The sequence below is a fragment of the Pipistrellus kuhlii genome, unplaced genomic scaffold (assembly GCF_014108245.1).
Source record: "Pipistrellus kuhlii isolate mPipKuh1 unplaced genomic scaffold, mPipKuh1.p scaffold_m20_p_6, whole genome shotgun sequence".
NCBI classification, from domain to species: domain Eukaryota; kingdom Metazoa; phylum Chordata; class Mammalia; order Chiroptera; family Vespertilionidae; genus Pipistrellus; species Pipistrellus kuhlii.
Genome location: NW_023425562.1, coordinates 57,529,722 through 57,554,111, shown reverse-complemented (window position 1 = coordinate 57,554,111; position 24,390 = coordinate 57,529,722). Strand labels below are relative to the sequence as shown.

The window sequence follows — 24,390 nt, the reverse complement described above, 5'->3', positions numbered from 1 at the left end:
GGGTACTTGATTCTGAGGCCTGCTTCTTTCGCAGAGAGGTGCTTAGTTTGGTTTCTGGTACAAACTGGTCTAGGTTATTGCCTTTTACTTACTCATCAGGGTTTTGCTAAACAGGGGCAAATTGTTTGGGCTCATTTGCTTCCAGACTCTGATCAGAGTCTTCTTTGCCTTGCAGGAATCGATAGCAGGTACAATGAAGGCTGCAGAGAGCTGGCAAATTATCTTCTGTTTGGTTTGTACAATCAGAATGCCAGTGATTTTGAGAAAACAGGGTTTTCTGAAGAAGTTCTAGATGGTAAGTATATATTGGTAAACTCTGTGTGAAAGAGTTATAGCAATTATTTTTCTTTGGATCCTTTTTCATGGTCTTTTTATGGAAACATATGATCAAATTTAAAATAGCATGAAGCCCCAATAAATTTTTACCTTTTTATTCATAAAAAAACATTGCTTCTTTACTGATATATTAAGGAATATGCTCTTTAGGTCGCCTGCTGGATGATAAGAGACTAGCAACAAGTAGTTTTCAAGAATATGTTTACTGGGTAATTCTGATGTAGAGAAAAAGTAAGCATCAGTGTTTGGCTTTATATCTTGATAAGATACCAGTTTTCCTCCGAATAGCCTATTGCTTCTACAATACATGTGGGAGGTTCAGATTATGTGCATTGTTCTGTGAAAGCACTTTCAGCTGTGAGTCAAAGATGAGCCTGCAGGATACTCCTACAAGGAAGATTTCATGTGGATCTTCAGCTTAGAAACAAGGGCTCTTTGTCCTGCTCTGTCTTTGGGAATTGTTTCCTGTGTGACTTGAATTCATGACGATGCCCATGACTACAATGAAGGCTTTCTGCTTATATTCCCTTTTCCTCAGCTCTGAGACACTCACCCTGTGTTGATGCTGCTGTGGGCTGAAGCCCAGCAGCTATCTCTGATATCACATACTTAGCATCATGACTTGTCTGCCAGACGGGTCAGGAGACACAGGAATAGACAAATCACATTGGACAAGAGACAGAAAGCTCTTGTGGAGCAGCTGGGGGACGCATGAAAACAAACATCTGATGTTGATGTAATATTACTGTGAGGATTTGGTACAGTGGTTCTCAACTGGGTTAGTTTTATCCTCCTGGAGACATTTGCCAATATTTGAAGACATTTAAAAAAAAATACATTTTATTGATTTTTTTACAGAGAGGAAGGGAGAAGAAGAGAGAGTTAGAAACACCGATGAGATAGAAATATCAATCAGCTGCCTTCTGCACACCCCTACTGGGGATGTGCCCACAACCAAGGTACATGCCCTTGACCAAAATTGAACCTGGGACCCTTCAGTCCTCAGGCCGACTCTATCCACTGAACCAAACCGGTTAGGGCTGAAGACATTTTCGATTGTCACAACTAGACAGAGTGGGTAGAGGCCAGTGACGCTTCTAAACATCCTACAAGGCATAGAGCAGCCCCCACAACAAAGAATGATCTGGTCCAAACTGTCAATAGTGCTGAAGTTGGGAAACCCTGGTCTATATGTGAAAATCTTGTGTAGTAACTAAATACAGAATAGGATTATCTAATTCTTTAGTACCGTATTTTTCGGACCATAAGACGCACCAGTTTTTAGAGAAGGGAAATGAAGAAAAAAAGATTCTGAAACAAATAGTGTCCTAAAATATTTTATGTGCATTAAAACCCAACATCACAGTCATAAACACATGTAATCAACCCTGTAAAGTAAACAGCAGCATTTAGAACCATTTTAGAGCCGGGCAAGCACACAGAGACCACACAGAGCCGGGCAAGTAAAAAAACTTTTTTTTTTATATGTGTAGGCTATATTTGGACCATAAGACGCAGGGACTTTTTCCCCCCACTTCTGGGGGGAAAAAAGTGCGTCTTATGGTCCGAAAAATACGGTAATATCTATCCCTGTGGAATGATTAAAGGTTTTGTTCTTTTTTTTGGAAGTGCAGAAAGAGGCTGAAACTATTTCTTCCATTAAATTCTTTTCAATTCAAATATAGTTTCAGATTTTTTTTTTAAGTTTCCTTATACTGTACACAGCATCTACTGGTTTGGAAAGACTTCATCTTGGCAGCTCATTTAGAGTTATAAAAAGACAGATGCTCATATCAGCCACACATTTCACTGCAACCAAGATTGCTAAGGACATTGTAGTACTGAAATTAAGGAAATGGTTCAAACCCTCAAAGATGTGGACTTTTTTTCCCCTTTGTCTATCATGTCACCTGGTACGATGGGTGCTTATGAAATGAGCGTTTTCTTCAAAATTAATAAATTTATCTTTTAAGTTCAAATAGTTAGAAAGATGAGATCACCAGATTTATGCTTCTACATTTCAGTCTCTAATTATTATATGAGAGGAAAAGAGGCCAATATGGACATATTTTAAAAAGAAACTTTTAAGATAGTTTACATCTTTACCCAATTCTCTTACCTGGCTATGTACTCTATTAAATGTTGTTCACAGTGATGACATCAACCCTGAGAAATTCTAAGAGTGTGTAATTAGATTTAGTAGCTATTGTGATATTTCTTTTTAATTCTTTGCTGTATCAGAGTATATTCTCCGCAGAAAGCTTTGGGTTCTCTCAGTGACATCAGACTCTTCCCTCCTCAGCAGGCGATGTACATGTGATGTAGGGCAGGGTGCTTTTAGAGGGCCTGTGTAAGGAAAATGGGCAGATGCGAGGGGGCCCTTCCCCACCCATTGCCACCTTTGAACTCCAGGGCTTACCCAACAGTCAGCAGTGAAGAAGCTGCTCCATACTGTGTTTCCTAGAACATCTGACCATGTGTGCAGCTCAAAGTGGTTTAAAAGGCCACCAGCATGGCCGAAACCGGTTTGGCTCAGTGGATAGAGCATCGGTCTGCAGACTGAAAGGTCCCAGGTTCGATTCCGGTCAAGGGCATGTACATTGGTTGCGGGCACATCCCCAGTAAGGGGTGTGCAAGAGGCAGCTGGTCGATGTTTCTAGCTCTCTATTCCTTTCCCTTCCTCTCTGTAAAAAAATCAATAATAAAAAAAATAATAATAATAAAATATATATATTTAAAAACAACAAAAAACAAAACTCTAAAAGGCCACCAGCATGGAACTTTATTTCAAGAGGCACCTAGCAGTGTGGTCAGCTGTGGTCAGTATTCATTGGGCTCATGTTTTTGTGGATTATGGTCTGTCACACTGTATTACTGTGTTGGCATTGCCCTAAATCTGCCTCAGCCACCTACTCCACCAGCTTCCCTAAGTCATCTTGTTAATGGTCTGCTCTCTGAGGAGCCATGGGATGGAGCATCTGATTTTCTTCTGGAAGTTGTGACTGCTTTCTTTCTCAGTATTCAAACTGCTTTAATAGTCCTGCCCCATTCCATGGCTCTTCTTTCACTTTTTTGAGTTTATTTGCATTCCTGGGTTGCTTTATTTATTTGACCCACCCATGGGTGGTTATTCCTTAAATCTGTGAGCTACTGATCTATTTCTAGAAGCCCTGTCCACCTGCCTCTACTTCCTTCCTTCCTTCCAGCCTTTCCTGTGTATAGAGTTCACCCCTGTACACAATAACCACTCCCAAAGCTAACAATGTCCCTTGAGCCCAGTGAGCCAGCAGCCAAGAGCCTTAGACACTGACGTCTGTAGGAGAACTAGCCACTGGACATATTTGCTACTGTTTTCCTGCCTCACTTGCTTTAGGCTGTGGAGTGTTCATTTGGAATTTTATCTCTGTAGAGAAGTACACAGCTGAGTTTGGTACCAGAGATTTGACTATACAGCACTTTTGCAAAACACCCTGAAGGATGTTCTTTTTCCTTATCCTGTCCCTGCATTGCCACCTCTAGAGAGCCACAGTTGTATGAGCATCACATGGGGACAAGGAATTCCTTGCTAACCACACGTGACTATTCTTCAGTCATTTTGTAGTGCACTGCCAGATTAAAAAATTTTCAGTTTAGAGTTTTGTTATCATTTTAATTGTTTTACTAACTATGTGGGAAGAAATTGTCTAAAGAAAATGTCTTTAACAATCTTGTGTTTTATTTTGTTTCTCTTATAGATGTAATTATATTAATTAAATCAGACAGTGTCCATCTGTACTGTAATCCTGTAAACTATCGCTATCTCTTACCCTGTGTGGCACATTGGAGAAATCTGCATTTGCACTGCATGACTGAAAATGAGGTAAGGAGAAAAGATAGAATAGGCACTTAGAGATACTCTTAAGAATATTCTTTCAAGAAAGTGTAGATCTGGAACAGGAGTCTCTAAAAAAGTCAAATTGCAGAATGTGGAACTTCTTATATTTCATTATTCAGCTACCTTATGAATAAATTGTATGCCTGAAGGAGACAGAAGGAACTCCAAATTGGGACTTAGTATAGGCTTATGAAGCTGCCTTCCTACCCTGCTTCATTACTAGCCTGCACACATTCTCTCAGGGGGCTATTGCCTACATACTGCTCCAGGAGAATTAGATAAGCTTTTTGATATTTATGTGTTTAGATTTCTTGGTATCTGTTTCTGTTTTCCTTTGGGCCCATTTCAAGGGTTAGGCTGGAAATCAGATTGGGATTTGAGATTTAGGATTTCGTGGAAATTGTGACCTAATATACATAAAAAATCCTTCCCATAGTGTTTGGGGAATTTTTGAGGACAAGTTTTAGCTCTTCCATTTAAATCTCTGGTCCATTTTGAGTTGGTTTGCACTTGAGGGCATTGGTGTGAGGTAAGGGAATGGCAGTGTTTTTGAACAGCAAACATTAAATGTGGCTTTGGAAACACCCTCTTGGGGATAATCTTCTATAAGTGTTACTTGAGGCGACTCTGATAAAATGCAGAGAAAATATGGGAGTTTGCATGATGTCTTACAAGAGCCTGTTTTCCTTTCAATTTCCCTCTTTAGTATGAAGATGAGGAAGCTGCAGAAGAATTTAAAATTGCCAGCTTTGTGGACATGGTTCGAGACTGTAGTAGAATTGGCATTCCTTATAGCTCCCAAGGTGAGTGTCTGACAGTGAGCCGTTTTAACCTTGCTTGGATGGTATGTGAAGCACATGTCCCTACTTCTCCTTTCATTGGAGGCATTCAGCTGGGAAACCCATTGATCTATTGTCACTAAAGTCAGAGACTGAAGCAGAAAGGAATTTGGGAACTATGTAAGCTTGTATTCATAACCGAAGTTTCTGCAGCAACAAAGCAGGCCACCTACAGTCAGACAGAAAAACTGATAGGCATTTACACAGTTGCCATCTAGTGTGTACCCTTATTGTACATAGAGTGTAGATGTGGGCCTCTTGGTAATAAGAAACAGTGATCGGGTGACTATTAAAAATATGCTGACAGTGAGGCTCAAAAATGATGGGGAAAAAATCCACAAGTTTAATAGTGCTTACTAGTATGTCTTATTTTACAAAAAAAAAAAAAAAAAAAAAAAAAAAAAAAAAGCTTGCACATTGAAGATGCTGTTATAAGAAAGGAAAATTTTTGATTTGGGAATTTTCCCTTGAGGAAGTTGTTTGGATATGTTTTTTAAGGGAGAGAAGCCAAGTTTGGGTCTGTTAATAATTATATCCACTTACTGATGCAAGTCAGATGTAATAGGCCACTATTTATTTATTTATTTGCTTGTTTGCTTGCTTAGGAAACCAGAATGTGAAAATATAATATAGATAAATCTGAATTTATGTAACTTGTTTATGGTTAAAGCAAAGGCTTTAACTTCATATTTCTAGTGTTAATACTTAACCATTTGATCTGTTTCAATTTTATTTTGCTAGATGAGGCTGTGGTGAACTTGCGAGAAATGATGCCTGTCTAACCACATTAGATCAGGTTTAGACTGTTATATCCAGGATGGTATTTGATACGTGTTGTTGTATTTGATTCCTCTAGGTCACTTGCAGATATTTGATATGTTTGTAGTGGAGAAATGGCCAATTGTGCAGGCCTTTGCACTTGAGGGCATTGGAGGGGATGGATTTTTTACCATGAAATATGAGGTATGTATAAAAAGTAGTATGCCTGGTTTTTATGAAGGGCCCTCAAAGTGGGTGTGCATCATTATAATTCTCTGAAAAGCTATCAGTCACCTCCCAGAGACACAAAGCAAGTTAAAAGACTTGAAATGGAAAATAGTTTCTGTGTAAAGCTAGTTCCCAAACTGAACTTTTGTGTTCTTTCTTTTTGGAGTTCTCTGTCCTCCTTTCTCTCCATTCTGAGTTCACTGTTCTCCAGTCTACTCCTGTAGATTTCTAAGCTGACTCCTCTTACAGTACTTATCATTTTGTGTTATACATTTGTCATATACCTCCTTTCACAACCCAACCTTCTGCCCCTGGACTCTGGACTGGAAGCTTCTTAAGAACAAAAGCAGTCTTTTTGTTTTTATTTGTTTCTCAAATATTCATATAATTTGAGAACTATTTAAGAGAAAGGAAAGGGACAGTGCAGAATTTTGTATAAGTACCGTGTACTAGAGAAATAAAAGGGTTTGCTATTCTGGTAAGAACAGTAACCTTTATTTTTGTATTCTCTGTATCTAGGAGATGACCAATAAATATTTGGTAAGTGGGTTAATGAGTGAGTCGGAGAGGAGATCATCCAGAGTACACATTAGGGAGGATGGCCGGGTACATTATTAAGCATCACCACAGGATCTGCTTGCCTCCCAAGGACCCCCCACTGAGCTGACCTGCTCCCAACACAGGAAACCAGGAGAGGGAGGCATACTATCAGAGATAGAGTAAGAGGGGTCTTTGGAATAAGGCCCAGCGCTAATTCTTACGCTCCTTCTGAGAAGTAGCAGGGTCCCTAGGAAATAAATGGAGATTTGCCAGGCAGACTCTGTAATGTGGATAAGCGTGGGCTGTAGGGAAGTGCTGAAAAAAACATACCACTTGACTCCACTTTTCCTGCTCTAAAACCACAGTATTCCTACATGGACTACCACTCACAGAGCATCAGCAGGCTGTGTTGGGCCTGCCCTAATAGGAAGTAATGCTCTCTAATTTAGAAGAGTAGGGGCTAGAATGGAAACAATGCATAGAAGATAAAGTCCATATTTTTACAATAATGATAATATTTATTAATTAATTATAGAAACTGGGCATTTATAGAGTGCCTCCTATATATCAGGCACTATCCTCACCACTTTATATGAATTGACTTTAATTCTTACAGTAACCCTCTGAAGTAGGTACTGTTACCATCTGTATTTTACAAAGAGGTTAAATGAACTTCCCAAAGTCACAGAGCAGCAGGGCTGGAGTCCAGTCCAGGGAGTTTGGCTTCAAAGCCTCAGCTGCTGCTAGATTAGCATTGGAAAGCAGTGCACTAGGAAGCTACATGATTCATGCAACCCAAATGAGGCAGCCCTCTGGCTCCTGCCTTAAGGTGCATCACACCATGAAGTCACAACCCAAAGGAGTAAAATCCCCTCCCAGAGCAGTGTAGACCTTTAGTGTAGGGCAGTGCTCTTAGGGGGTGGGATGTGTAGTTAGGAGGAAACAACATATGTCATATAGTAAGAGCAAGGGAGGTGGGACACAGGAAGGGCAGAGGAAGTAGAAGAGTATCTCAAGATCCCTTTCTCAAATCCTGCTCTTCTCTGTAACTGCTAACTTTCATTCTCTCAAATACTTTCCTGTGTCTTCATCTCATTCCCCACTGCAACCCCCACTCAGAGTTCTCCTTACCCTGTCCTTCCCAGTCCTTTCAGATATGGAGCAGTTTAGCCTACTGATTGGCTCTGCATTATACACTTTGATTCACATATCAAAGGCTAAGAGAACTACAGATATATATAACTTAATTTTTTTAACTTCTGTTTTATTGCATGGCCATATCTGAAGAAAATTGTTAATTCAGAGGATGTTTTGTCCTTGACGTCAGCATGAGAAAGGAAGCCCAGTTCTACATAGCATTCACTTGGTATTTAGGCTGGGCCAAACTCAGTTATGGATATAGAGAAATCTTCCTGGGAAGCAGTACATGGAAGTTCCTCTGATAGGGCTTTCCCTGCCTCCAACCTCTTTCTTCTTATTCTCCAGCTGCTGGAACTGTGACCTGATAATATAAATTTACATCAACTAGCTCCCAAGGAGAGGATTCTAAGAGCAAACTTCTGAATAAGGAGGGTAACCATATAGTGAGCATTTATTCAGCTTTCAATACATGAGATCTTTGCATTGAAAAGTAGAATAAGATTTATGAAAAAATTCAACAAATATAAGAAAGAGACCATAGCATATTAGATGCAGTCCAGCATGTTTTTTTTAAAAAAAAAAAAAGATTTCTCCCGAAAATAAAAATTGAAGAAAAAAAAAACCTCTTGTGTGTATTTTAAGAATGGAATTTTTAAAAAGAAATGAGATATGGTAGTAGAGCAAGCAAATTAAGGGAGATGGAAGACATCCAAGGAAAGATTATAAGTCTCAAAATTCATTAATAGAATTTAAATTTGAATTTAAAAGAAAAGAAATCAAATCCCCACAAAAACCTAATTATTTGACACACTTAAAAAGTTGTTCCAGAATACAGAGGAAGAGGCCAAATAGATTAAGTCAATAATAAATGAGAAGATAAAATGGGGGATAAAGGATGGAAATTGGTAGTTTTGAAAATCAAGGGATTAATTGAAAGTCGTTATATGATAGCTTGTGCCTCTTTCCCCAAACCCTGCCACTGTCTCCCAAGTGACAGGCAATGAGGCATTTACCAACTGCCACCTCCACCCTAGGAAAAACAAGGAACAGGGTGAGGGGGTGGGTTTCTCTAAAGAAACTGAAAAACAAGACAAAAAAAAAAAAGAGAGAGAGAACTCATTGGCTAGTGTAGCATTTCTTGCCCAAGAATAAAGCTCTCCACATCTTGACATTTAGAGTCGTATAAGTGGGTAGGGATCCTGGAATAACAGCCTCCTGCCTGTCTGCTCTACCCCAAAAAACTTCCTGATAGTTGACAAGCTGTTGAGAGCATAAAGCTTCCAGTCAGCCCTTCCATTTGAAAATGCAAGCAGGCCACGAAAGATCACAACATGTTGTATTAAATACCTAACAGGGATAAAAAAATAAAAAAAAAATTTTTTAAAGGACCAACTGAATAAGACTCCACAATAATTTAAGATATACAGGAAACTTAAGGCATAAACTCTCCTTAGGATTTCCAGAGAAATTTAAAAATTTTTGGCAACCAAAAAAACAAGTGTTTTAGCCGAAACTGGTTTGGCTCAGTGGGTAGAGCGTCGGCCTGCAGACTGAAAGATCCCGGGTTCGATTCCAGTCAAGGGCATGTACCTTGGTTGCGGGCACATCCCCAGTGGGAGGTGGGGGGGGGTGTGTGTGTGCAAGAGGCAACTGATCGATGATTCTCTCTCATCGATGTTTCTAACTCTATCCCTCTCTCTTTCTCTCTTAAAAAATCAATAAAATATATATTTTTTTTAAAAGTGTTTTGATGTGATAAAGAAATGTAAGGAAAATAACTCTGGAAAATTTTAATTGATAAAATCAGAGGATTTGTAAGATAAAGTTAGGGAAATCTCTACAAAATGTAAACTAATATAATCAAGGAGATAGAAAATATGAGAAAAAGTTAAGTCATAGAGAACTGATCCACGAAGTCTGATATTCAACAAGTGTAAATTCCAGAAAGAGAGCAATGATATTAGAAGAAAAGAAATTTAAAAAACAACAACAACAACAAATATTGCCCAGGCGGCATAACTCAGTGCTTGAGATCAGGGTTCCATTCCCATTCAGGGCACTGGCCCAGGCTGTGGGCTTGATCCCCAATAGGGGGCGTGCAGGAAGCAGCCAATCAATGATTCTCTCTCATTGATGTTTATCTCTCTCTTTCTCCCTCTCTCTCTTCCTTCCTCTCTAAAATCGTTAAAAAATATATATATATTTTAAAAAGCAAGTCATAGTATAGTGTGTACCTGGCCTGCAATAAATAATATATGATATTAATATTATAAACAATAATTACTGGTATAACAAAAAATCATATTATGATATTAGATAATGTTAAGTTGTGTGAGTTTCTGTGTATGTGTAGAGAAAATGTATGGGAACGAGGATCATTGAGGAAAAGCTATATCTTTGCCATAAGTCAATATTTATTTTCTAAATTGGTAGATCAAGAAAATAAAAATATATGGGTGTGTGGGAAGAGAACCAAAACACTTATATGCATATATGCATAACCCATGGACACAGACAATAGTGTGGTGAAGTCCGGGGTGGGAGGGTGGTGCAGGCAAAAAGGAGACATCTTAATACTTTCAACAATAAAGATAATTTTTTAAAAATAAATGACTAAATAATAAAAATAAGGAAAGAAAAAAATAGAGATATAGGTATATCATAATAAAATATGGAGGCAACTACCAGAAGGAAATGTTGAAAGACTTAAGTGGTTGCCTCTGAGGAGTGAGTTTTGTGAAAGGTTGCAGTATGGGAGTACTATTTGATTTTTTAAAACCATGGACATTATTATTTTCATTAAAATTTTATTTTAAACGAGCAAAAAAAGAATATACACATATATGTATGTATGTATATGTATATGCATTTGTATGTATATAAATGTAGGCCCATCATTTAAGATATTTTAAGATATCTTAAATGATGATCCCCAGTAGTGGATGTGTGGAAGGCAGCCAATCAATGATTCTGTCTCTCCCTCTCCCTTCCTCTCTGAAAGCAATAAAATAGATATATGTTTTTAAAATGTACAAAAGTTTCTGAAAAGATAGTTTCCTTGAATGGGACATCATTTATCAGTATGTATAGGTTCTAATGTGACTGATAAAAATAACATTAATCACTTGGGTTTTCACAAAGATAGTCATTTCTGAATGTCAGAAAATATTTTGGATTGCCTTAATGATATTGACTATTATTTTAAATTTTTGCCCTTGTGTTGCAGTTGCAGGATGTGAGTTTGAATCTATGGAATGTCTACAGCAAAATGGATCCTATGTCTCTGGAGAGTTTGCTTTCTGAAGTAAGTAGCCAAACTATATTTTACTCACAAATATTACTCTTATTTACTAATTGTCTTGAACTTGAAGAAATGCAGAATATATTTTAGTTTAGTTTAGTCAAAGAATTGAGCAGCTTCTTGAACTCCTTGAGGGTAGAAGGGGACCTGGAAAAGTGATCCTACCGTTCTACACTGAGGAAACTTCACCTTAGTGAGACCAAGGCCGCGGCCAAGTCCAACATGTAGGTTTTCATTTAAGGCATTCTTTCTGTTGGGCTGGACTATAGGAAAAAAATTGTTAGGGTGACTTTTTCTACTCTCTCTGGCATGAAAAGATAAAAAAGATGGGGGATGGCTTAAAGGGATAAAAGATTAAAGCACAAGTCATCAAGCTTTTTCTATAAAAGACTAGACAGTTATGTTTTAGGTTTTCTGTGTACCCTGAGAGCAGCTGCAGATAATGCTTAAACTAATGGGTGAGTCTGTTACCAGGAAACTTTATTTATAAAATTATGTGGCCTGTCCACAGGCCATAATTTACCAACTCCTGGATTAGAGAGTCAGACATTAATTTTTCATCTGAACTTTGAAGGAAAAATTCAGGGTAGAAAGAGCAATTCACATTGGAGAGCAACAAAGAAAATTAAGGAATAGATACTTTGGTTAAGCAGCTCAGTAGTATCTCTCAGTGATCAAGGATAGATATGCATGGAAAAAGAAAGCTTATAGCCTTCAAATGAAATTAGCTAAAATATCAAAGCCCCTCCAAATGAAAACAACACACCAGTCTCACAAATATCAATGCCTGTATTAAGTGAAATGTTAACAAACTGAACCCATTATCATGTTAAAAGCATGTTCTTTGCCCAGTTGGCATGGCTCAGTGGTTGAGCTTCGACCTATGAATGAGGAGGTCAAGGTTCGGTTCCTAGTCAGGGCACATACCTGGGTTGTGGACTCGATCCCCAGTAGGGGCCATGCAGATCAATGATTCTCTTTCATAATTAATGTTTCTATCTCTCTCCCTCTGAAATCAATAAATACATATTTAAAAATAAAAATATGTTCTTTAATGAAGTAGGGTTTATTAAGGGTTCAATATTTAATATCAGGAAATCTATTAATGTAATTATTGTACTAATTTTTCTTCTTGGAGCCATTTATGACCCCATAGATGACAAAAGGCATTTGATAAAATTGAACATTCATTCTGTTTAAACATTTCTAATCAAATAGGCCTATAAAAGAAAAATAAAACTGAACTATTTGATTTTTTTTTTTGGGGGGGGGGGGACATAGTCATCATCATCATCAACCACCCATGGCTATCCTAATTATGGTGAAAAATGCAAAAAATTACAACATTAATAATGTAATAATGATAAAGTGTAACCACATATAGAGAAGAGAGGTAAGTAGTTTAGGAGTTTCTAAAAGTGTCTGAAACCTGTGCTCCCCCTGTATGCAGTGCCCTCAGTGTGAGGAAGCTTTAGGTCACACATGGAGGCGAGACATAGCATTATAGTTTTGAGAACACTGCAAACATCTTTAGCGTCAGTGAAGAAGGGACACTTAGTAGGACATCTTTAATTGCAACGTCTTCAATTGCAACAGTGACAAACGACTGAAGAGGCAACCGTGGTAATCACTATGGGCTTTTCCGATTTTACTGATTTTCATGAGGCTGATATTCTTAGGTGATATAGAGAGTCAAAAGAAATTGCTATCACCCTAACAACCAAAAAAGCCTGAATAAGCAACAAAATAATAGTTTAAAAATAAAACCATTAGCAAGTTGGAGATTCAAAGAAAGCTGAAGGAACTCGGTTTCAGAAAATGTAGTGCCCTTCATAGGATGCTGTTCTGATTTCTGGTGAAACAGCAGAAGGAAGAGGAATCCATCATAGACAGGGATAAGTAGAAATCAGCTGACCTTTAAAAGAGCTGTTAAAAGCCATCAACTGTATCCCATAGTGCTCAGGTAGTCACCACAGGCTTGGGGGCCAGGCAAGGAAGTTGAGAACCATCCCCCATAAGGTACTTGACACTCAACTATCACCTGGATTGGAGCAGAAGAACTGAGAGCAACCCTTTGAAGGCATTCCAGGTTCTTACAGTGTGTAAGAAGCTACCCTCTTAAGGCTGAGGGTAAGGCAGCAAGACAGAAGGATCTCCTTACATAGAAAGATCCAAGAGAACTCCTTAGCAACCCCCAAAACTGGTAGCCAGTTGTAAAGCAGGAAGTGATAGTCCAGAAAGCTTGCGGTTCAGCTACACAACACAAAAGAGATTTTTAGAATCTTGGCCAGTGCTTTGAGCAAAGTTTCTACTGAAGTTCATACCCATCCTCAAAATATTTTAATTTGACGATGAACAAAATAAAACTAAAAATGCAATAATACCCAGGCTCAGTCCAATTATATATAGAATTAACTTAGATCTCTACTCTAGTGTTCTGATAAAAGAAAGTGTGTGCCCTTTCCTAGAGGTAAATATTATTTACACATTTTTACTGTTCTTTCATACCAAATGAGTGGCATATTATATTTGAAAAATCGTAAAATATGAAGCAGCAAGAAAATAGGATCTGGGGTCAAGAAAGAAAATACTCAATAGAAGCACACCCAACTGTTAAAATTAACCAATGAATTTAACTAATAAGAATTCCAAAGTAGCCGAGACCGGTTTGGCTCAATGGGTAGAGCGTCTGCTTGGGGACTGAAGGGACCGGGTTCGATTCCAGTCAAGGGCATGTACCTTGGTTGCGGGCATATCCCCAATAGGGGGTGTGCAAGAGGCAGCTGATCGGTGACTCTCTCTTATTGATGTTTCTAGCTTTCTATCTCTCTCCCTTCCTCTCTGTACAAAATCAATAAAATATATTAAAAAAAAAAAAAAGAATTCCAAAGTATATGGAAGAAAAAGGAGACAAGATGCATGAAGAGATGAGGAATTTAGTCAGGCCTGAAAATTATAAAAAGAAACACATGGAAAAGCTAGATATGGAAAATACTATATCAGAAAAGAAGAATGTATAAAATTGACTTACTAGCAGATTAGAAAAGTTCAGTGAACTTGAAGATAGGTCAATAGAAAGTTTGTGAACTGAAGGACAAAGAAAAAAAGAGCATCCAGTGTCTGTCAATGTCAAATGATCTAACATAGTATATTTGGAGTCCCAAAAGGAGAGTAGAGAGAAAACAGGGAAGGAAATTTGGATTGGTAATGTCCAAGAACTTTACAAATTGATGAAATACATCAATGCATAGATCCAAGACACTCAGCGAATCCCAAAATAAAATAAATATGTATATATAAAAAAAGAATCTTCATAGTGTATGGGCTCTTCCATTATTCAGAGTATGACCTTGGACCTGTTATTTCCACTTTCTGAACTCCAGCTCCCTCTTCTGTTAAATGGGTTTTATTACCCATGCATGTTAGAGCTGTGGTGGGGATTTAGTAAGATACATATGTGAAAGCACATTGCACAAGGATGATCCATACTACATGCTCAATAAAAGGTAACTTTTTCTCCCCAAAATAAATAAGTATAAAATGACTATAAATTTGTTCAGGTATCTCTTGTGATAAGACTACAAATGTTAAAATCCATGTCCAATAACCAAAAGAAATAAAAATGCAATTCTAGTCATTACTGTGTCTCTAGAAATTATTTTAAAAGGCACCAATTCACATCCATCTAATTTTTAAGAGCTGTTTTTTTCTTCTCTCTTCTCTTGTTTCATAGCCTCCAAACTTCTCTAAAACCCCTTTCTCTCTCTACCATCTAAATACTTTTCCTATTTCTATGTATTTTTCCTTTGCCAGAATTGGCATCTAGGCTTTGATTCTTGTTGGTCAATCACTGATGGCCAGAGAACCTATAGTTCCATGCTTCTTGGTCACAAAATGCAGACTCCTCTGAAATTTGACATAGAAACATGTTTGATGAGAACACTAAAAGAGCAGAGTATATTTCCATCTTTGTAAAACAGTTTGTGTTTCTGTGTATTAGAAACTTCAAGTGGTAGTCTTACTGGTATTTTTATTTTACTTTTCATAGTCTCTATTTTATGAAATTCTTTGAAGTAGTTTTAAGTATTAAAATTGAGCTTCTTTTCCCCCATTGAGCCACCTAAGAGCTGCCACTGCCCGTGCCAGCCTAGGGCCAGCATCCTTCCCCACTGGCCAAGGGCCAAGGCACACTGGCATGTTTCTTGGGGTTTTCAGACCTTCGCTGCTTATCTGACCTTGATATCTATCTGGGCTTGTCTTCTGGATTTGACCTGGAAGAGGGTGGGCAGATAGATTTTCCCTTCTTCATCATGAGATTCAACTGACAGTTCCTCGTACATGCACAGTATCCATTTCCAGAAATGCACAAAAGAATGTGCTGGGGAAAAGTTAGAGAAGAGTGTGTCTGGTGGAAAGCACGCAGGATCAGGGTATCTCTTACCTAGCTATATTTCCACTTTTGCTACTTGATAGTATTGCATACTCAGGCAGGTCACATTACTATTCAGTGCCTCAGTCTCTTATCTACAAAGTGGTCCCAGGAGCAGTTAGGAGAGGGGTTAGGGGCAGCAGAATACTGCATGTATATATGTATGTGACCGTTTCATATATAATACTAATTATTTTTAGTATGAAAATTTATTGTATCTTCCATTTCATATATTTTCTTACTGATGAAAGAGAAGGAGAAACCAATATGAGAGAGAAATATAAATAGGTGGCCTCCTATATGTGCCTCAACTGGAGATCAAATCCCACAACCTGGGTACCTGCCCTGACCTGGAATGGAATCTACCACCTTCTGGTATATGGAATGGCACTCCAACCAACTGAGCCACACTGCCCAGGGCTGCATCTTCCAATTTAGTCACAGCATGGAGCTGAAAGTAGTATTTAACAGTTCATTCTACCTTATTCTGTAATTAGTGCTGACACATCCACCTCTGTCAGGGAAGTCTTCTTGGGGCAAAGTACCTATCTTTTTCTGTGTATCCCCCCCAAAGCACAGAGTGTTTTTCACATAGAGAATGACTACTGTTCAACTGTATAACTGTTCTTGTTATAGATCCGAACCAAGATAGATGTCACCTGCCCTGGCCAGTGTGACTCAGTTAGTTGGGCATAATCCCATGCATCGAGGGATTGCCTGTTCGATTTCCACCCCCACAAGGGCTCAATCCCATGTTACACCTTCACATCGATGTTTCTCTCTCCCTCGTCCTTCCTCTCTCTCTAAAAATCAATTTTAAAATAAAAATTAGAAAAAGATAGGTGTTATACCATGTAGGCCACTAAAATGGAAACATACTTTCTGAGCTTGTTTCCAAATACAATTGAAAAACAAAATAAAGTGTATCCTGTATTAGTAGCTATATTGATTCTTTTTGTTTTTCTAAGGTTAACAAAGTGAAGCATTCTATTATTACCCAAGGGTTGGACGGAGCCAAGCAAGCGAGGCACATACCTCCACTGGGTTGGACAGCCTCTAATGTGGCTTCCATGAAGCCAGTAATTTGCATTGTGGGTGTCTGAGAGATAGAGAGCAGACAAATGTCAGAAAGTCAAGGGGAAGGTTCAAATGTTCTCATCCAACTTGGGCTGGCTGACAGTAGAGGCAGAGATATCAAGATATATGATAGCCGTCTATGCAAGGTCTAGTAATAAGTACTTTATATATCCATAGTTTATCTCATTTAATTTCTGTGATATCTCTGTAAGATAGTAGTTCCCCATTACACATTTAAGGCATCTGAGGATCAGAGAGTTAATTTCCTTGCAAGGTTGCACAGCCAGTAAGTGGGAGAGCAACGGTTCCAGCACAGGTCTTTCTGAATTTAAACATACTCTCAGTGCTAAGTTGTAGTGGTAGCCAGGTAGAAATGGGGAGAGGATCTAGGACTAAATGAGTTGGACAGACAGTGAAGGTCTGTGGTTAGATTGCTGGAAGAATGGGGTTTGTACTTCTCTCCAGAGTCCAGGAGGCCCTGTGGGAGTAATCCAATGCCAAAGTGGGAAGACTGTTCTGGACTTAGGTAGGATCAGGGCCACTGATTAGACCTGATAGTAGTGGGTCTAGATCTTAAACAAGAAGGTCTAACTTACAGGGATAAGACACAGAGGTGGTATGGCAAGACAGTCTGACCCAGGCAATTGTAGATTACCAGTTACAAGTATATATTTGTGTATATAAAATACATACATAAAAAATAGGATGAGAGAGTATTTCATAAAATGTTGATAATGATGTCTATCCTTTATTTTCTTAGTTTTCTATACAAATATATATTATGTTTTTGTAGACTTTTTATTAAAATAACAGACTGAGAAAACAACATAAAACTAAATATAACCTAATAGTTATTATGAAGCAATAGAAACATACTAGCTACCCCAGAAGCAATCCATCGCCTTCTTTTTCTTCCACCAAGAATAACACTGTCATGAATTCTATGGCAATCTCCTCACTTTTTTTTTTTCAGTTTAATAATCCAAATATACTTCCATAAATACGTAGTTTAGCTTTACTTGGGTGTATATTTTAGGTTTCTTTTTAATCTGTAGGTTTCCTTTCCATCTCTTCATTTCTCTCTAGACTCCTCCCCCACGTCTACTGCTATATTTTTGTTGAAAAAAAAATCATTTGTCTTGTAGCTGTTCTCATTGAGATTTTGTTGATTGCATTCCCGTGAGGTAATTTAACATCATCTACATCCCCTGCCCCCGTCTTCCATATTTCCTGACTATGATAATTGAATCTTGAGGCTCAGTTAATTCAGACCTGGAATTGGTCATATCTCTAGTAAATTTTGAGTGGGAAACAGTATTTCAATACCACAATCTAGGTGATAGGAATACTTATTGCTACTAGTTTGCTTGTTGTTTTTAGATCTCTTCAGTGAACAGAGCTAGGAAATTCATGGTCTCTCTCTCTCCCTCTATCCTCTTTTACTTCCCTTCCCATGTGCATGTATATAAACGCATATCTGACTTTTTTATCCTAAATTATATATAAAACATGTAGAAAACAGTATTAGGCCCTAGGTGTTTTGGCTCAGTGGATAGAGCATTGACCTGTGAGCTGAAGGGTCCCAGATTTGATTCCTGCCAAGGGCACATGCCCAGAGTTGCCAGCGCAATCCCCAGTAGGGGGAGTGCGGAAGGCAGCCAATCAATGATTTTCTTTCATCATTGGTGTTCCTGTCTCTCTCTCTCCCCTCTCCCTTCCTCTCTGAAATCAATAAAAATAAATTATCAGAACTGTCACCTACATGATTACTGAAAATAATTTTACATGTATGTATATAATCTATATATAATCTAAACTAATAAAAGAGAAAGATGCAAATTGACTGTACCACCGTGATGCCCACCAGCCAATCAGGAGTGATATGCAAATTAACCCAACAAAGATGGTGGGTTAATTTGCATACATAGGTGCGGCGTGAAGACTGAAGAGGCTTGGCTTCTCTGCTGCAGCCAGAGTGAAGGCCTGGGTCCCAGGTGCTGGAAGAAAACTGGTGCTGGCAGCCAGGGGAAGGAAGGCCTATTGCATGAATCTTCATGCACCTGGCCTCTATTATACATATATGTGTGTACATGAATACACACATCTAAATAAAATGTAGATCATCTGAGCAGAAGTAGTGAAGCCACTTGAAAATGTTGTTTACATTAAGTATTCCTAGCAAAGGTCCCTTGTGCTTTATGCCTAAGGTCAGAAGTACAGGCGGTACATAGCTAATACAGAGTTCACAGGTCTGAGTAGTTGTGTATTCTCACCTGGAAGAGAAGAATAGATGAGAGCATATATCTCTCCAGCCAGTTTTAGTACAACAAACAGAATCCCTCCTGTGAGCAAGGCATTAGGCTGGATCCCCAGTTTATATACACTTACACTGTGAGATGGACCATGAAGATGACTGTCCAATTTGAGTACAAATTATCAGCAATTTCAAAATAAGTACAAAGATGTTGTATCTAAGCAAGTCATAGCTGGTGTTTTTAGTTAACTGATGGTGCCTTAAAGAATAGCCAGAAGTATAAAGCAGTATGTAGTGGTTGGGAACAGAAATGAGATTAGAGAGGAGACTGAAAGGCAGCTGGGATGATAGAGGAAGGCAGGCTGCACATCACATAGAAGAGAGTCAACTGGGAAAGGTGCAGAGTTATTTATACTCCTGCGACTACTAAAACAAAGTTGTGAGGGAGGAGAGACCTCTGGGCTACTGGCCACCTCAAGACCCACCAAACTTCTAACTAAAGTCAACCAATTTGTCTTTGAACCTTTGATATGACCCTTTTGGCCCTAGATGTTGTACCATCCTGTAGGTGCCTCATAAATAGCTCCCTCACCCTAGCAGGGTTGGCACAGTGGATAGAGAGTTGGCCCGTGGGTTGAAGGTTCCCAGGTTTGATTCCAGTCAAGGGCACACACCTCCGTTGCAGGCTCGATTCCTGACCCCAGTCCAGGCACATGCGGGAGGCATCCAGTCTATTTCACATTGATGTTTCTCTCTCTTTGTCTATTCCTGCCCTTCCACTCTCTATAAAACTCAATGGGAAAATATCCCCGAATGAGAATTAACTAACTAATTAAATAAACAACTCCCTCTCTCCAACAAGGGTTGCTAAAGTAAGGCACTTGGAAAATGCGATACTCACATCCTCCCACAACCATATTAAAATTACAGCTAAACTGCAGAATAACCATCATTCAGAATCACCTGAAATTTAACTGAATGGAAGTCCTACAACTAGGGATTTCAAGAAGTCTCCACATTGAGACTGATAGGAGGGGTGGAGATGCAGAACAGGCTGGCCCCACACCCACATGAAGTGGATAAATATTGGAAGGATTATCTCCACTGCAGTGGTTCTGCCTGAAGAGAAAGGAATACCTGGCCTTCCTGCCCACGGTTCCTGTGCCAAGAAGAGGAGTCCCCGTAAGTTCTGGCTATCAAAACCAGCAGACCAGCAGATATTGTGGCTGAGACAGAGGGCTGCTGGAGTCCCAGGCAGTTCCTATTAAAGGTCTTTCACAGATTTGTTCCAACTAATTCTGAGTTCCAGCGCTAGGGCAAGCAGCTCAAAAGGCACCAGAGACATATGGGGAGGAACTGAACTGTGTGGCACCAGGGCAAGTGGAGGGGAAACTTTCTCCACACCAGAAGTGCTGGCAGAGGCCATTGTTCCTTTTCTAAGCCATCCCCCACAGAGCCAGCAGGCAGATGCCATACCCTAGTCTCCACAACCTGGCTTATACTGGTCAGCCTGTCAGACCCCACCCCACCAACTTGCAGGCCCACCCCTGCTGCTTCCAGTGGCTTTTGCATATGAATGGCCTCTTGGTTCATGCTTCAGACTTTCATAAAATCTCTCAAACAAGCAGCATATGGCCTCAATGTGCCCTGTACCACTAGCTAAGTGGTCTCAGGTCTGGCAGTAGCAGCAACTGGCCTTGATTTGAAGTTTGGCCTCTCCTAGGCACCTCCAAGCCTGCACAAGTAGCAGCCATCTGCAGATTACTTTGTAGGTTATGCCGGATGACCCTAGGCAGAATACAGGTAAGCTGACATTGACATGTGTCTCTCAGAGCAGACACAGACCTTCCAGACTTCAACTGCTGCTTTTGAGACCACCCCCCCAGAGCCAGTAGACAGCCTCAAACCATGTTGAAGCACCACCCAACCATCTCCATAAATGACACACTTAACGAGGATACTCAGTGGGTACCAGAGCCCCCACTGAAGTAAGTCCTGCTCCATGGGGTGGGGCCCTGCATTGCAGCCAGTCCTTATAGCTGGGATAAATTACTGCCATTGATGTTCCACCAGTAACCAAGGCAAAAAATCAATCAATAAATAAATAAATAAATAAATAAATAAATATTGTAAATAAGAATAGTGTAAGGAGCCTATGGGACAACTTCAAGTGTACCAATTTTGCATCATGGGGGAGAAGAAAGGAAGGAGAAGAAAGCAAGAAATTGAAAGCCTATTTTAAAAAATAATGATAGAAAACTTTTCTAATGTGGTGAAGGAAAAAAACATACAAGTCCAGGCAGCACAGAGAGTCCCATAGAAGATGAATCCAAAGAAGCCCACACTAATACACATAATTAAAACACACAAAAAAAGGTTAAACACAAAGGGAATCCAGCCCCAGCCAGGTAGCTCAGGTGGTTGGAGCATTGTCCTGATGTGCCAAGGTTGTGGGTTTGATCCTTAGGACACATATAAGAAGCAACCAATGAATGCATAAGTAAATGAAACAACTCAAGTTTCTCTCTCTCTCTCTCTTTCTCTCTCTTCTCCCCTTCTCCCTCTTTCTATCTCTTAAGTCAATAAATAACATTTTTAACTCTTTGCACTCCGCTGTCCGCTCTCAGGGGACATCGGAATTCTAGCATATCACTCAGATATCCCCTCTCAGGGGGGACATTGCAGTTTATTAGTGATTACGGGGAATTGAGTTAATTCAACGCACGTATCCACCACAAAGTAGTGTCAAGTAGCTGGTAGCCAATGTCCAGAATGGTTTGGAGTGCAAAGGGTTAAAAATTATTTTTAAAAAAGAGAGAATCTGAAAAATAAAATCCATAGGATCCAAGATGGCTGCTCGGGTAGACATCTAACCGCAGCAGCACACAACAATTTCAATGGAATGCAACTAAAATGTAGAGTGGATATCACCCAGAGCTACAGGTAGTCGACTGACTGAAAATTCTACAACAAGAAGAAAAGAGAAAACCAGAAGGAAAATCAGAGGAGCTGAAAAAAAGCCCAAGGTACAGAGACATGCTGTGCGCCTGCACGCACACGCACGCCGAGAGGTCGCAGCCGGAGAGGAGGAGAGGGCTGGGTGCTGCCTGGCGTTCCCTAGCAGGAAGGAAATAAAATCCCCAGCCTGGGCTGAACCCCCGAACCGGCAGCGCTGAGCCCCAGTTATGGGCCAGACCCTGGGGACCCAGGCTCCGGCAGGGGGAGACGGGGCTGTGAGGCGGAATCCCAGGGGAGCAGCGAAAAGCAGGGCCCCCGGAGTCGCGCACACATTGCACGCAGAGGACTGAATGTTGACTCTGATGCTGGATTACCCTAGCCGGAAGGAACAGGGCCTCCAGCGGCGCTGAGCCTCAGTCCGGACTGCTCTGAACCCCAGTTCTAGGCCAATCCCTGGGAACCCAAGCTCAAGCAGAGGGAGACGGGGCTGTGAGGCGGAGTCCTGGGAGAGCGGCAAAAGGCTGAGCCCCCCGGAGTCGCGCACTTTGCATGCAAGGGAAGGAATGTTGACTCTGATGTGGGATTGCCCTGGAGGGAAGGAAACAGGAGCTCCCCCGTGCTGAGCGGCGAAAAGCGGAGCCCCTAGAGTCGCGCACACTGCGCACAGAGGACAGTCTGTTGACTCTGATCCTAGACTTCAGAAAGAAGGCTCCAGACTGGAGGAACGCAATGGGGAGCAGGAGCCCCTACCGGACGCTGGTCAGCCGGGCGCCAGCAAGGAGCCGGGCGACGGGGCCCCCAGGCGGGGGTGCCCCTGAGCCTTCGACCGCTGAGTGCGGGCAACAGAGCCAAGGCCGGGTGCTGCTTCCTGGGCAGCGCTGACCCCGGCAACAGGCTGGAGCAGCGTGGGAGCCCACGGAGAACAAAGGGGTGCCACAGGCCAACCTGCTGAGCTCCCAGGACAAGGAGGAAGAAACCAAAGAAGTTCTCAATGTGAAGAAATCAAGTGAGAGCAAAAGATAGTAAAATTACTTAAGAAAGAATACAAAGAAGATCTTGAAAAATCAAAGACTAAGTCAGAACTCAACTCACCAGCAAACACTGCAACATAAATGTGTTTTAAAAAAAAAAAAAAAAAAAAAGGACAGAATGTTGGAACAGCGGCGGCCAGGCCTAGAGTGGCCAGGCACAAGGCAGTGGCAGCCGGGCCCGGAGCAGCAACGGCCAGGCCCCAGAGCAGCAGCGGCCAGAACCAGAGCATCAACAGCCAGCACTGGAGCAACCAGACCTGGGGCAGTGGCAGCCAGGCCTGAGGTGGAGGCGGCCAAGCCCAGGGTGGCCAGTCCAGGAACACCCAGACCCGGAGTGGCCTGGCCTGGAGAAGCCGGGCCCAGAGCAGCCGGGTTGGGAGCAGCCAGGCCGAGAACAGCAGTAGCCAAGCCCGGAGCATCCAGGCCGGGAGCGGCCAGACTCGGAGCGGCCGGGCCCGGGGCAGCCGGGCCCAGAGCAGCCGGGTCTGGTGCGGCCAGGCCCGGAGCAGCGGCTGCCAGGCTGGGAGTGGCCAGGCCCAGAGCAGCGGCTGCCAGGCTGGGAGCGGCCAGGCCCGGAGCAGCCAGGTCTGGTGCGGCCAGGCCCGGAGCAGCAGCTGCCAGGCTGGGAGCGGCCAGGCCCGGAGCGGCTGGGCCCTGAGCAGCCGGGCCCAGAGCAGCGGAGTCAGGTGCGGCCAGGCATGGATCAACAGCAGCCAAGTCCAGAGCAACTAGGTTGGGAGCGTCAGTGACCAGACCTGGAGCAGCTGGTTGTGGAATGAACCAGAGCAACCGAGGCCAGACCCAGAGCAGCCAGGCCCGGAACAGCTCGCTCCTCACCTGCCCCTGCCCCACGGCTGCCTCTCAGACATGGCTGGAAACTTTTGCAGGAACTTGAGGGGCTGCTGAATCAAGTGATGAAGGCTTATATCTGGATGTGTTGAGTTAGTATAGCGCTGGGGTGTTGATCTGTGAGTGCCTTGGGTGGGGCCTGGATGAGGCTGGTTGACCTATTTGGAAATGTCTTTTGTGTGAAGTGTATTATTGGGCATGTGGAGGTATTATTGATATGAGAAAATGCTAAGTAACTGATTTACTATCTGAAAAGGGATTTACTATCGGGAAAAGGGAGGGAGGAAGAGACTGAACATAAACTGTGCACCTATGGATGAGGACAATGGGGGATAGGGAGCGGGCGGAAGGTGGGGTGGGAACCTGGTGGAGGGGGGAAGAAATGAGGAAACTTTGTAATAATATGAACAATAAAGATTGATTTAAAATAAAAAATAAATAAATAAATAAATAAATAAATAAAAAAGAGAGAATCTTAGAAGCAGCAAGAGCAAAGCAATTAGCTACCAACAAGGGAGCTCCCTTAAGACTGTCAGCTGATTTCTCAACAGAAACTTTGCAAGCCAGAAGGGAGTGACAAGAAATATTCAAAGTGATGGAAATGAAGGATTTACAACCAAGATTATTCTATCCAGCAAAGCTATCATTTAGAATCAAAGGACTTAATAAAGAGCTTCTCAAACAAGAAAAACCTAAAGGAGTTCATTACCATCAAACCTGTATTACATGAAATGTTAAAGGGTTTTCTTTAAAAAGGAGAAAAGAAAAAGATAAA

General features: G+C 41.0%; 1 protein-coding gene across 1 annotated transcript in view; it reads left to right on the top strand.

Annotated features, from left to right (window-relative positions):
• DNAAF9 (dynein axonemal assembly factor 9) overlaps positions 1 to 24,390 on the top strand; it is a 128,379-nt gene that overhangs the window by 24,239 nt on the left and 79,750 nt on the right. The window contains exons 3-7 of the mRNA XM_036418223.2: positions 176 to 295; positions 4,071 to 4,195; positions 4,917 to 5,013; positions 5,906 to 6,012; positions 10,943 to 11,020. Of these exons, the coding sequence (XP_036274116.1) occupies positions 176 to 295; positions 4,071 to 4,195; positions 4,917 to 5,013; positions 5,906 to 6,012; positions 10,943 to 11,020 (527 nt within the window). The remainder of the gene's footprint in view (positions 1 to 175; positions 296 to 4,070; positions 4,196 to 4,916; positions 5,014 to 5,905; positions 6,013 to 10,942; positions 11,021 to 24,390) is intronic.